At 51.3% G+C, this 12,442-nt stretch overlaps 6 protein-coding genes across 6 annotated transcripts; 2 read left to right on the forward strand and 4 right to left on the reverse strand.

The window, feature by feature from the left end:
* Positions 1–1,787: 1,787 nt before the first annotated feature.
* On the forward strand, positions 1,788–3,293 carry PtrM4_063260 (Glyco-hydro-43 multi-domain protein; the record flags this gene model as incomplete). The annotated part of the gene is made up of 4 exons (XM_001933044.1): positions 1,788–1,877; positions 1,927–1,994; positions 2,053–2,413; positions 2,469–3,293. The coding sequence occupies 4 exons, from the start codon at positions 1,788–1,790 to the stop codon at positions 3,291–3,293; spliced, it is 1,344 nt and encodes a 447-aa protein (XP_001933079.1).
* Positions 3,294–4,134: 841 nt separating this feature from the next.
* On the reverse strand, positions 4,135–4,862 carry PtrM4_063270 (cutinase precursor; the record flags this gene model as incomplete). The annotated part of the gene is made up of 2 exons (XM_001933045.1): positions 4,135–4,459; positions 4,516–4,862. 2 exons carry the CDS (start codon positions 4,860–4,862, stop codon positions 4,135–4,137), a joined length of 672 nt encoding a protein of 223 aa, XP_001933080.1.
* A 1,464-nt stretch (positions 4,863–6,326) lies between these two features.
* On the forward strand, positions 6,327–7,018 carry PtrM4_063280 (putative gnat family protein; the record flags this gene model as incomplete). The annotated part of the gene is made up of 2 exons (XM_066105618.1): positions 6,327–6,723; positions 6,771–7,018. The coding sequence occupies 2 exons, from the start codon at positions 6,327–6,329 to the stop codon at positions 7,016–7,018; spliced, it is 645 nt and encodes a 214-aa protein (XP_065964245.1).
* A 145-nt stretch (positions 7,019–7,163) lies between these two features.
* On the reverse strand, positions 7,164–7,794 carry PtrM4_063290 (uncharacterized protein; the record flags this gene model as incomplete). Its single annotated transcript, XM_066105619.1, has 2 exons — positions 7,164–7,682; positions 7,732–7,794. 2 exons carry the CDS (start codon positions 7,792–7,794, stop codon positions 7,164–7,166), a joined length of 582 nt encoding a protein of 193 aa, XP_065964246.1.
* Positions 7,795–8,017: 223 nt separating this feature from the next.
* PtrM4_063300 (uncharacterized protein) lies at positions 8,018–9,910 on the reverse strand (the record flags this gene model as incomplete). The annotated part of the gene is made up of 1 exon (XM_001933047.2): positions 8,018–9,910. The coding sequence occupies one exon, from the start codon at positions 9,908–9,910 to the stop codon at positions 8,018–8,020; it is 1,893 nt and encodes a 630-aa protein (XP_001933082.2).
* Positions 9,911–10,719: 809 nt separating this feature from the next.
* PtrM4_063310 (Tymo-45kd-70kd domain containing protein) lies at positions 10,720–11,674 on the reverse strand (the record flags this gene model as incomplete). Its single annotated transcript, XM_066105620.1, has 2 exons — positions 10,720–11,101; positions 11,151–11,674. 2 exons carry the CDS (start codon positions 11,672–11,674, stop codon positions 10,720–10,722), a joined length of 906 nt encoding a protein of 301 aa, XP_065964247.1.
* Between the last annotated feature and the right edge of the window lie 768 nt (positions 11,675–12,442).

Genomic DNA, 12,442 nt, shown 5'->3' on the forward strand with positions numbered 1-12,442 from the left:
GGCCACCACGAGGCGATGAAGCGACGAGCAGCAAATAATGAAGTATTCTGAAGATGCCACAAGTCTCCTCTACAAGCAGAGCCTAATCTTGAGGCATGAAAACGCTGTTGAGGGGTGGCGTTGGGGCTGGCCAGCATGATGGCTGGGCCACACCAAAAGTCGCGATGATCTGCTTGGTGTTGAGTATTGCCCTCTCTCACCAGGACCCCCACCACCCACCACTCCACAACAAAACGTCTTGAGATCTTCGGAGTACGCGGATATTACTTACAGCATCAATTCTATCCAGCTACGACGGTTGCAGTATATCTTCATATGGATGTGAAGACTCCATGATGCTCCTTGGGTTGGCGCACGCGCAATCCGCGAGGCTCTGCGGCCGACGCGATAGCTTGCCTAGAGCCTCACGAACGGCTGCGCTGCGTGCAGATGGCAACAGCACCCCCAGCGACCATTTCTGACCCTGATAGCTTGAGAAACGAGGTCGCTGCAGCAGGGGAACCATCGTCGCAGCCTCTGCCGTTGCCCAGATCTCTGCATGCTCAGCCAACCATGCCAGCCACCGAGGAGCTGCTGCAGCAAGCTTAACTACCATACACTGCATCACCTTCCTACCATCCTCCTGCATCACAGAGAGGCTACTACGGGACAGTACAGCGACAGGGGCTCATCAATATTGATTCTCAAGCCACGAGAGACCAGGCAACGGGTGCTTCGGTGATCCCAGAGCTCGAGCAAGCAGGAGAGCGGCGTCACAAGGTACGAAGCGCATTGCCCACCAGCATCATGACGGCTTCTTCTGGCATCGTGTAGAGCCGCTTCGGTCACAACATAGTTCCCTGCAGCTCTTGCGGGGGCTTCCAAAGATAGATTGCGCCGCAGGGCAAGTACGAGGACACCATCGCATACCCTGATGAGGCAGCCCAGATCGACAACATACACAGCACGTTGTCGCCAAGCTCCGGCGGATGAAGGAACACACCGGAGAAGCTCATGCGTAATAGACGACCACGAAGAGCATCAATTATACATGGGTAGGCAATGCAGCAACGAGATTATAACGAGCAGGTACCAAATTGCTCCCTGTGAGTGACGAAGCCATATGGGTATACAAGCAGCTGGCGGCAGAATTGATCTGGTAGATCCCCAGTCGACTTACCAGTGATTCCTCGGCAGTTCGGCGCCAAATAAGCGTCGTTCAAGGGTTGCAGTTGATGACGGCAGACTATCCCGCACGCAGGTACACAGCATCCCCAACTTCTTCATTGAGCGAGTCACGCTGGCACTACTCTACTTCAATTCCAAGCTTCAATATACAAACAATACAGATCCCTACAAGACAGACACCCAACATGATCCCCGCATCGGATATTCTTCCTACTGTATACAAGCTTCCGCAAGCTTCATCCTTACCACAAGTGCGTGTCTGGTAAGCTCGTGCTCGGCCATCGGTTTAATACCCTCCGCAAGAGAGAGTTTGTTAGGGTGGCCATACACATCGTTCGGGACAGGACTCTCCTTGCACGGTGCGCGGATGGTCCTCCGCAATTTGTTAATGCATCCTTGTCCCCGTTATCCTTACGCCGCTGATGCTATTGAAACATGGTGTTTACCCGTGACACCGTCCGGGGACGATGGGATTTCCATCAATAGACGATCGACACCTTAAGTTACATGGACAGGCATTAAGCTAGTACTTTTAGACCATGAGGAAGTATATCTCAGTCCCTGTGCTCATGCGTCGATGGTCGTGAGCTGCATCGTGATCTCCCAAATACAAAATCATGATGCGTTTTCTTAATATCGCAACGTCGGCCTTGCTGGCTTCAGTCGTGAATGCATCGCTTCAGATTGTACCGGGAGCGACTTGGACTGCGGTATGTCCCTATACTATCCCTGTATCTACGACCGCTGACATAACGTTAGACAAACACTGGTCAACACATCCAAGCCCACGGCGGTGGCATCATCAAAGATAGCAATAAGTGGTATTGGTGAGCCTTAGCTACACTACTATGATACAGACCCGAATTATGCTCACATACAGGCAAGGGTCGGAGAGGACAAGACTAATGGCTCTGCATTCCAGAACGTGAACTGTTACTCGTCTACCAATCTTGTAGAATGGACTTACGAAGGTGCTCTACTCTCACGTACCTCATCCGGTGACCTAGGCCCCAACCGTGTAATTGAAAGGCCAAAGATCATGCACAATAAGCAAACCGGCAAGTATCTACTGTGGATGCACATCGACAGTTCCGATTACAAAGAAGCAAAGATCGGCGTAGCAATAGGCGACACCGTCTGCGGAAAATACACCTACGTGCGTAGCGAGCAACCCTTGGGCTTCCAAAGCCGAGATTCCGGAGTCTTCGTCGACGACGACGGCAAAGGTTACCTCCTCACCGAAGACGTACGTACCCCCCTCTCACCAGCCCACAGCTCCATCTCAACTAACACCCCCCCAGCGTGAGAATGGCCTCCGCATAAACGGCCTCTCAGACACCTACCTCAACATAACAAAAAACATCTACACCTGGAAAGAAAAATACGAAGCACCCGCCCTAATCAAGCGGTCGGGAGTTTACTTCATGTTCGCGTCCCAACTCTCCGGTTGGAACCCCAACGACAACTACTACAGCACCGCCACCTCGCTCTCCGGCCCCTGGTCCTCATGGCAGAAATTCGCAGACTCGGGTTCTAATACTTATGCTTCACAAACGACTTTCGTCCTCCCGCTTGGAAACAACAATTTCATGTACATGGGCGACCGCTGGGTGTCGTCTAACCTCATGCGGAGTACTTATATCTGGCTGCCGCTCACCCTCTCCGGCACCACGGCATCCATGAAGAATGCTGTGAACTGGATCTTGGACCCCAGCACGGGCGCGTCATCCGCCGGGCCCACAGAAAACGCCTACGAAGGTGAATCAGCCACGCTTTCCAACGGCGCGAAAACGATTTCGTGTTCAGGTTGCTCTGGCGGGTCAGCAGCTGGCTACATTGGGGGACCCACGGTCGGCGGCGTGACGATTGCGAATGCGCAAAGTGATGTTGCGGGGCGCACGACGCTGAGAATCAAGCATAGGAATGGCGATGATGGACAGAGATATGCGAGTGTGGTGGTCAATGGCAAGGCGCAGAAGGCGGCGTTTTTGCCGAGTGGAGGGAGTGAGCCGGGGAGTTCGGTTGTCCATGTGGATTTGAAGAGCGAGGGGAATGAAATAAAGCTGGTGGGTGTGGATGGTGGGTGGGGGCCGGATGTTGATAGGGTTTTTGTGCCGGTTAGTTAGGGGGTGCCTGGGATAAGGTGGGTGGTGTGGTTGTCCGTGTGGCGGTCTTTCCAATCCACAGTCACTGCTTGACTGACGTCTTTTCAACCCGAACAAATGCATCCCGCTTTAGGCAAAAAAGTCGTACAAACCATTGATTACAGCGGCACTCTCCGGTACTGGTAGAGTAGGGGACCTGGGGTCTATGTGGTCCATGCAGTCAAACACGTTCTGTTTCGCGTAGGCGAGTCGTTCGCTGTGACGAAACGCGTAACGTTGATTTTTCTAGTCTCAGAATTTATGTGTTCTTTGGTACGTTATGCGATCTAAGTACGGGTAGAAGGGTTAGTAGGGGTCATAGCGATTGTGTCTTTAAAAGTAAGGATAGGAATAGGAATAGGAATTTGCGTGATAGTAGGATGTGTGGAATAGAGAGACTGTAATGTGGAATTATGTCACGGTTTGGGGTCTCTCCTGCTCTGCTCCTGTAGTCGCAACTTACCTTTGTAATGGACCGATGCCTATCTGGGACTAGCGCTGTTGACGGTCACCCACCTACATATACAGTTTGTAGACTCAGACAATACAACCTCAGTTCAATCCTTCAATTCTTCCAGCACCCACTATCCCCCACAAATTATGTGTGAATCATTTATTAGTACTATAACGAATTCAAATTATATGTCATGAGGGAACGATCAAGCGTCCCAGATACATGTATGTATACATTAAGCTGAGCCTGCAGCCATTCATCTCATCGACCATAATATTGTACATGACCTGGACAAAGGAAACCCCATCCATATCAAGGCGAGCAATCTCATCCCAACCTATCCAATCCTTGTCCCTTGATCCTCAGCATCTACGAAACATAAAACTTGGCCACCCGCTCAGGAGCAAGACCAGGTAGCAGGTCACGCTTCGCCTTCGCCGCCGCCATCTTGCCGACAACAAAATTAGCCGCCTGACCCGCGTTCGCGCCATACGACAGATGCGGTGGCAGGATAACAGCCTGGCCAGCGCAAATGAGGTCGCCAGTTGCACAGATGATTTTGGTGTCTGCAGCAGCGACATTACCAACAGGCTTGCCGTTGTTTGGGTCACCGAAGATAACGGAGCTGGAGACAAAGGCTGTGTCTGCGGCGCTAAGCATAGAGGCGGCGTTGTGTACGAGTTGGCCTCCTTGACTGTGATTTTGTTAGAGACTTGTCCTAAGGAGGTCGGGTGGGAGGAAATGACTTACGAGTAGCCTGCCATGACCAATGTGGTGTCTGGGCATGCGGCCCTGACCTGACCGACCATGGTCGCCATCAACTTGCTGCCTCCTGCGTCGCCACCGACAAGAAAACCCGGGACATCAGCTGGGTAGGCGATGCCTTGTACGGCGACGTTGCTGGCTCCCATCATTGCGCCGACGGCACTGACGAAAGGTGGTCCTGCCACGCTGCCCATGTTGCCCAGTTCTGTTGTGCCACGGGCGAAGAGGATAGTCATTGCCTTGCAGCCACTGCCGTTTGTTACATCGTTCTGTGTGATGGACGTGAGGGCGGCCAGGGTAGTGGCTGGCAGGAAGAAGAGAACGGACTTCATGATGATATGCTTGTGGGAGTGTGAGATGGTGTGTGGAGAAGAGTATGCGATGCTTATTATAAGAGATAACTGCGAAGTGGGTATTGTGAGAAGGAGAAGAAGAGATGATTAAAAGGCTGATTGTCGAATTGAGAGTGGCAGCCTGTCTACCTTATTATAAGCCAACCCACCTATCTATCACGCGGTCACTGCCGAGGATATTGTAAAGCTCCAAGCCCTTCAAACACTGTACACCTACCTGTCATGTTTCCACGTACTGTGGAAATAGACCGCGAGCTCATGCAGAATTCTGTAGAGAACCTGTATTGGCAGCCAGATGCGTCGTGAGAACAAGGTCCATCCATCTTTGGATATCAACCTGAGCTCATCCGTGAACGGGATTGGTGTCGTGCTAGGAGACATAACCGCAAGAGGACATCAGTTGTTTCGGCATGCCTGGACAAGTCCTGCGACTCCAAGTGCCGAGGTAGGTGGTTGATGTGTGACATGGATGCGACGGGCGGAGAGGCGGTAGGAACGGCACGGGATGATCGATCTGAGGTACTTGGCGAAGTTTCTACTAGTTAGGCATCAGTTCCGTGATCCGCTTCCTTCTTTTTTGACATTCGTCGCAGCTCATGAGGCGATCTAGCCCTGTCAATTGTACCATCTCTGTGGCGCAATCCTTTAAGCGCGCGCTGCGAAACCAAGGCTCATACTACAACACGTGGATTCGTGTTGCGCCATTGAGGTCATGGCTCATGGCATTGACTTCTGTCACGGCGTGTCTGTATTCTGTGGGTGTTTCAGCAGCCCGTACCAGGTCTCCGGTTCTCGTATCATATTGCGTTTCATAAGTGAGGCCGTGGTCTGTTCCAAACCCACGGTAGCCAAGATTCCGAGGGTAGGACCGTGTTTCCAGAGTCGCTCGGGTAATGACGATGCATCTGGCGTCCGAGGCTTGGTGCGCTTGTCCAGACGCCAAGGCTGCGCCTCATATGCTTTGTTGCAACATCCAGTCCCAAGGATATGAGCACGGCTGATCAGAGCCAGAGGTAATCATAGTGTTTATCCCGTATATCCAGTAATGCGTAGATAGTGTGGCTGTTGGGTAGGTAGGATGCAGTGCAGTGCCATGGTCTGCCGATCTATGCCCGTATGGGTAGTGTCTTTTCCCAGACCTGCGCAGCGCAGCGCAGAAAGGGCATCGCTGACAACCGTCTATCGTGTCAATTCAGAAAATTTGCAGGGCTCATGAGTTGAAAAATGGGTGAAAAGGGCGCAGATGGTGGTGTGCCTTAGAAGATGTGGACCTGAAAACCGCCCCGCTGTCGCTCAAAACGGAAGGTGCAAGCGCCCTTTGCGTTGAACTCCAAGGCAACACTGGTGATAAGATATCGGGGTTCCAGTGCTCAAAGTTTCCTCTTGATTCTTGAAACCGTTGAATCACACACCAAAGACTGCACCGCCCTCCAACTCGCCAACATGCCACTCGAAGTACACCGCATCACAGACCCTTCCGACTTCGAAGCTTTCGTCGATATCCAACTCGCTGCATTTCAAGACGGCGGCGGCATCACTGCTTTTCTCTCGCCCAACCCATCCCCTGCCGATTACAGACAGAAGATCATTGACCGACAAATCCAGTCGTTGAAAGAGGAGCCTGATCTCGTGTTTCTGAAAGTCATCGACACAGAACTCGATGGCAAGATGATCGCATGCGCCAAGTGGCGCATCAACACAGAAGAGAAAACGGAAGAACAAGTCAAGAAGATGTGCCCGGGGCCAGATGAGAAGGACAAGGAGAATCCGGCATTGGTTGACTTCTGGGCTTTCTTGAGTAGGGTTAGGAAGCAGTATATGGGGACTAAGCCTTTCTACTGTGAGTTTTGCATGATTATCCGAGGGAGCGGCACTAATATCACGTAGTCTTGCATCTTCTAGTAACAAATCCGCATCATCAACGCAGAGGCGCAGGTGCCTTGCTCGTGGGTTGGGGTACTAAAAGAGCGGATGAAGCGCAACTACCTAGTTTCCTAGAGTCTTCGCCGGTGGGAAGACGGCTGTATACGAAGATGGGGTTCCAGACCGTGGAGGTCGTTACTTTCGATTTGGCAAAGTATGGATCTTCGGGGACGGATGAGAGTCATGTTATGATAAGGCCGAAGCCACAATAGGTTACGTGAGCGTATAGTTGGAATCGACGTGCTGTTCAACTGTAATACACGAGGCTTTAGACTATCTACCACGGCGAGGTAATATTAAAGGAAGAAATATGAAACAATCATATTCTCTAAAAGCCCAATTCACACACACCTCTGTTTAGAGACCACGTAGTCCATTAGTAGACCCTACCCATACATGAACGCCTCTTTCTTCTAGTGTTTTGATACGCCTCATGAACTCTACATTCTCTTTGCATTTTTCCAAAGTCTCAAACTTTTCCACAATCTCTAGTCTCACCTCCACCAACCCATGCATTGTGTCCAGTACCTCGAAGAACTTGTCCACGTTGTCCCTACGGACATCAAGCACCACTTGGGCGATGGTAAGGGACTTGATATCCGACACAGCGCTCCCTGCCCAGGAAAAAAAGACGTTCGCGGTCCGGACACCAAGGATTCTTAAAGGAATGTTGGCGCAGAGGTAGGACAGGGCTTCTGCCCGGATCTGGTGACTAGTGCGGAAGAGAGGAAGATGGAGTACCGATGCAGCGAGATGCTCAGGTATGGCGCAATTTGCAATGGTTACCGAATGCAAGTCGGGATAGATGATATATGAGTAGATCTGGTTGCGGATCTCGCCTGGCAGGTCCAGAAACTTGCCGCGAAGGGTTGTACACTACGGAAAAATCAGATTTTGTGTGAACGATAGTTGCGACTGAGCGTACTTGAATGTCAGGAACGCTAATTTTAGTTTTCTTCCCGCGTAGCAATTGCGCCAACTTTCCCATGATGGTGGATTGGAAAATCGATGCTGCTGCCACGCGATGTTCACATGCGGGGAACTCACGCCTTACCTAATCGAGACGCATCACCCTAATCATCACCACCTCTTGCTGTGAGCGCGCAAGCTGCAATGCTTTTAGTCGCAATATTGAGTTGTACATTAATTTTATCATCACCACCTGGGCAGGAGCCGAATTCGAACAACAGCGCCAAAGACTAACGCCAAATTTATCTCATCCATTTCTCATGGTGCTGTTCTCCTACTGTGCCTCTTTGCGGTCTTTGATTCTGCTTTAACTTCTGCTCAATCATCTGGTAGCACGTCTGCCTGCCGCCCGATCCTCGCACGACTCCGTCCACCTCTTTGCCAGGGGCTATTATCTTCTCGATCCGTTCGCGGTGTTCTGCTAGGCGATGTAGATCCGTAGCTTGTGCTCTGTTCCATTCTCCCACGTCTGCTTGATCGTTGTGTTGTATCGGGGCAGGCGATCTGACTTGATCTTGTCGCTGTCGAAGCCTTGCTGCGCTCGCAAGGACCCTCTTGCCTTGCCATTGGGCGTGAGTTTGCGCCCTAGTCTCCAGAGATTCTGGAGGGAAATTCGATGTTGCTAGCGATGGATGGCGTTTTTGACGGCTTCTTTGGCTCATGTACATGTCCTCGTTTGCGATGGTATGTTGAATAACTTCAGGGTTAGGATAGGGTGGTATGTGAATATGGATAGACGTCGAAGTGGACGGCCGTAGCCTTTCTGCGTATGTGCGACAACTAAGATTAGTATCTGGGACCGATGCTGCTCGCGAAGGGGCACGTTCCTGCCGCCCAGCGAAGGGCTGGGGAGATTGCCGCTCTTGAACGCTGTAAGGGAATCTCATGTGGGATTGTTTGCGAGTTTGCGACCCCGGGCCTCTTAGATCGCCAACGTTGTATTGCCGGTGAGCTTGGGAAGGTAAATCGTCTATTGAGCTTTTCTGGACGCGATATCTCGATGGCTGGTTGATTTGCCGCTCGTTTGGTTGCCGGCTGGTCATGTACACCTGTTGACGCACGTTGCTATCCGCATTAGATGTGGTTATGTTGTTGTACCCAGATACGGTAGGAGCAACAGGTAGTCTGCCCAATAGTAACTGTGGCTGCGCTTGAACGTTTCTCGTTCCCTGATCTTGCTGGGAAGCTGATAGATCACTCAGGCAATTTCGTAACTGACGTGGGACGCTATTGTAGCTTCTCATGGGACGTTGCTCAGGCACCTCAAGGCCCAATCTAGACATCGAAGCTCCCGATCTGGACGTGGTCTCTTCTATCCTGGGTGTCGGTAACGTATCCGGTCGAGGTTGTCTCTGCACCGTGGGTCTCCCGTATTCTCGCGCCGAGTCCGGAATCACTGTGTCGGTAATGACTGATTGTCGTCCTCCTAAAGAGATTGGGGCAGAGGGAGGAGGGGATGTCCTTGCAGTGGAGGGATCCTGCAAAGAGGAAAAGCTACTGACCCGATCTCGAAGATCGCTGTCGACAGATATGCGACGTGTGTTTGGAGGAGGCATAGGTGTCACGCGAGTAAGCGCCCGTTTCCTTTCTGTCACCAGTCTTTGCTGTATGTGTTCACTGCGAACGTCCATAGTAGCTTTGCACTCGCGCATCGCCACAAGGAGAGCTGTTCCAATCAATTCCCTGACTTCTGGGGGAGGGAAGTCCTCGACCTTGTAAAGCGATGGATCAATAGGCGCAGACCCGGGAAATAGCGGACATATCTCTCGTAGGGCATGATCATCCATATTAAGCAACTCGTATCCCTTCCCTTTCCAAGACCAACAGGTCTCAAGGACCCATTGCGGACAGGTCTTGGTCAGACCAAATGTCCTCACCGTAAGCACCGTATAGAGGAAGTATCGGACTTCGTTACATCCATCAGTGTGTTTGGGGAGATGCTTCGGTACGTGGTCATGTTTGTGTTTTGATACCTCCGCAGGGTTTATTGGGAGGAGGAAGTGTTTCGTTGGGTGCGATTGAGCTGGCGATGAGGATGGTGCGACGAGGTGGGACTGGTTGTTGTTGGCCGCTCGGAGCGATGATTTAGACGAGAACTTGTTGATTAGTCTTCTGAAAGACTCAGAGGTCCCCATTATGCGTATGCGCCTCTGATCCAGGCGGTGATGTGACGACCGAAAGTGCTGAAATCCTTGGCTTAAGTCACATACACCACTCGGAACCTGTGGGGTAAGACGCCAATGATCAGATGCTAGCTACCGGAAAATAAGGGCTTTATCGGCATGCATCGCGTGTGGCTCGGGCTAGGTCTGGTATTAACGAGGTTAACAATAATATCGAATTGTCAACGAAGATTGGGGGGTTAGGTGCGTGGCATCTGTTGGAGTGCAGCGCGGTCAAGGAGGCCACATCGCTTTCTTCTCACTGAATCCGAATAAGCACGCAGGACGGAGAGCCGCAGGAGTCACGAGGAGAAGTGAAATCTATTGATAGGATGCCACCCACTGTCTGCGTTGATCTGCATCCGGAAAGAACATCGCGTTTTATGGTAGCGAAGCGGAGAACCGGACAGGTGTGCGTGATGTCATCCATCACCTCAACAAAACCCCGGAAGTTGCGAACCTAACTAAATACCAGAAATTCCAGGCGCTGTGCGTCTCCTCTATCTCCTTTGGATACCAAAATGGTTTATATGTGATTATGAGGAGGACGAGAAAAGGCTGCATAGGCATACTAGGTGTTCCTAAGGTTGGAACATGACTACAAAGCTCTCATGGTATGCATCACAGGTGACATATTCATAGCAATATGTGCGATTGAGAAGAGCCTGTAGCCTACACAACTGCAGCTTGGTTATGACATACTTTTTAAGTATCTACTTGAAGAAACTACTACCCATTATCGACATCCTTGCACCCAGCAGTTCTCAGCCCTTGTAGCCCCACTACCTGTAGATCCTGGGTGTTGCGCTGAGAGGAAGGTCTGGCCTTCCTGTGGTCGCAATACGGTCCCTAATCATCGCCTCAGTTTGGCTTAGAGTGCGGACCGGACGGAATGTAGTACTGGTGTCGCGACTGTCCGCTGCGTATGCCCTGATCGTTTCTCCGAACGTCTGCCTCGGGGCAGGAGGCGCGAGCGGCCATACTGGGTTGTCGCTACGGCGGAGTCCGGATTGCCTCAAAGGTTGCAGGCGGATAGGCCGGAGACTCTCCAGCTCCTTCTTGCGGGTAGCACGACGGCGCAAAGCGAGGACTGCTAGGAGGATAATGATGAGAGCAAAAATTGCACCAACAATTATACCACCGTACATGCCAGCGCGATGGATCCTTTATTATATTAGTGCTTAAACTTGAAGAACAAAACAGAAATGCTTACCAGTTGCTGGAGATATCAGACTGCGGCTTTGCCTGTGGTGTCTCAGTACTTGTGTGAAGGGATGTTTCCACCGTGCTCTTGGTCACTGAAGAAAGAGTGGCGGTTGGCGAGTGCGAGGAAATCCCTGCCATGGAGAGGGTTGAGGTCAAAAGCGTCGAGAATGATGATGTCGCAATCTTGGAGAGGGGCAAGGTCGCGGGATTGTAGGAGGACGAAGTTGCGAATGTAGAGATGGGCGAGGTCTCTTTCATAGTAATGCCGTTCGAGGCCCACTCCCAGCCTGGGCCAACCATCGTGATGATGGCCACTACCAAGGGATTGGTTTGGATAGTAATCGTCGCGGTAACGGTTCCTCCATCCGTGGGAACCGTAGTCACTGTGTGCATACTGGCAAGCCCGGCAGTGGTCATACTGGGATCGGTCGGGGTGAAGGTGGATTGCAGGTAGGCAGCTGTTGTGGGTGCGGGGACAGTCTGCGTCAAGAGAGCCTGGGGATAAGGCATGTATGAGACGGGAATCGACATTGTAGTATATAATGGAGGAGTATTGGCTGTGGAGAGAGTGGGTGTTATTGTCGTAGATATGAAAGAGGTTAAGCTCGATAGTCCCGCCTAGCTTCGCTCAGGTGAGTGACGCGCTAAGATGAGAGGCTGCCTAATATTACCTTCGTTCTTACCGCTGCACACGTTGTAGCAGATCGCGCCGCTCTCCAGGTCTTGTGGAAGCTCAGCCTAATCTAGGCGTTTATGAGAAGGCGTTATGAATCTTTTTTCGCGGTCAGCTTCTTGCAGCGCCTTGCGCACTCGGGAAATGTCTTGTAGCCAATGCCGACGAGATAGAGCTCTTCTCCTGCTGCTCTTATGTCTATGGTGGTGTTTGCAGCGAAGAGACTTCTTGGAGAGTAGTGTGAGAGGTGAGGTAAGCAGGTGCAATCTTGTCTGCCTGTGGTAAAGTTGAGGAACAGTGGCGGAGCAAATCACCTGAGCTCCCAGGATCTTTCACTCTCCTGCTTTTAACCGAAGGCTCTCTTTCGTACTACCTTTAAATATACCGCGTTCTTGCGATGGATGTCTATTTGATGTCTATTTGATGTCTCACTGCTTTGTTTGCCTGCAGACTCGTCTTAGGTCACTGATAGCATCTTTGTATGCAACCTATACTAATCGATCCTAACATTAGATTTTCTTAACCGCAGTATTTCCAGAAGTCTGGGAAGTACCATTATAGACATTATGTAGCAATCTAGAGACAAGGAATACGCATTAGAGTATAGACGGCGTCGGCGCGCTTGT

The sequence above is a fragment of the Pyrenophora tritici-repentis genome, chromosome 2 (assembly GCF_003171515.1).
Source record: "Pyrenophora tritici-repentis strain M4 chromosome 2, whole genome shotgun sequence".
Classification (NCBI taxonomy): domain Eukaryota; kingdom Fungi; phylum Ascomycota; class Dothideomycetes; order Pleosporales; family Pleosporaceae; genus Pyrenophora; species Pyrenophora tritici-repentis.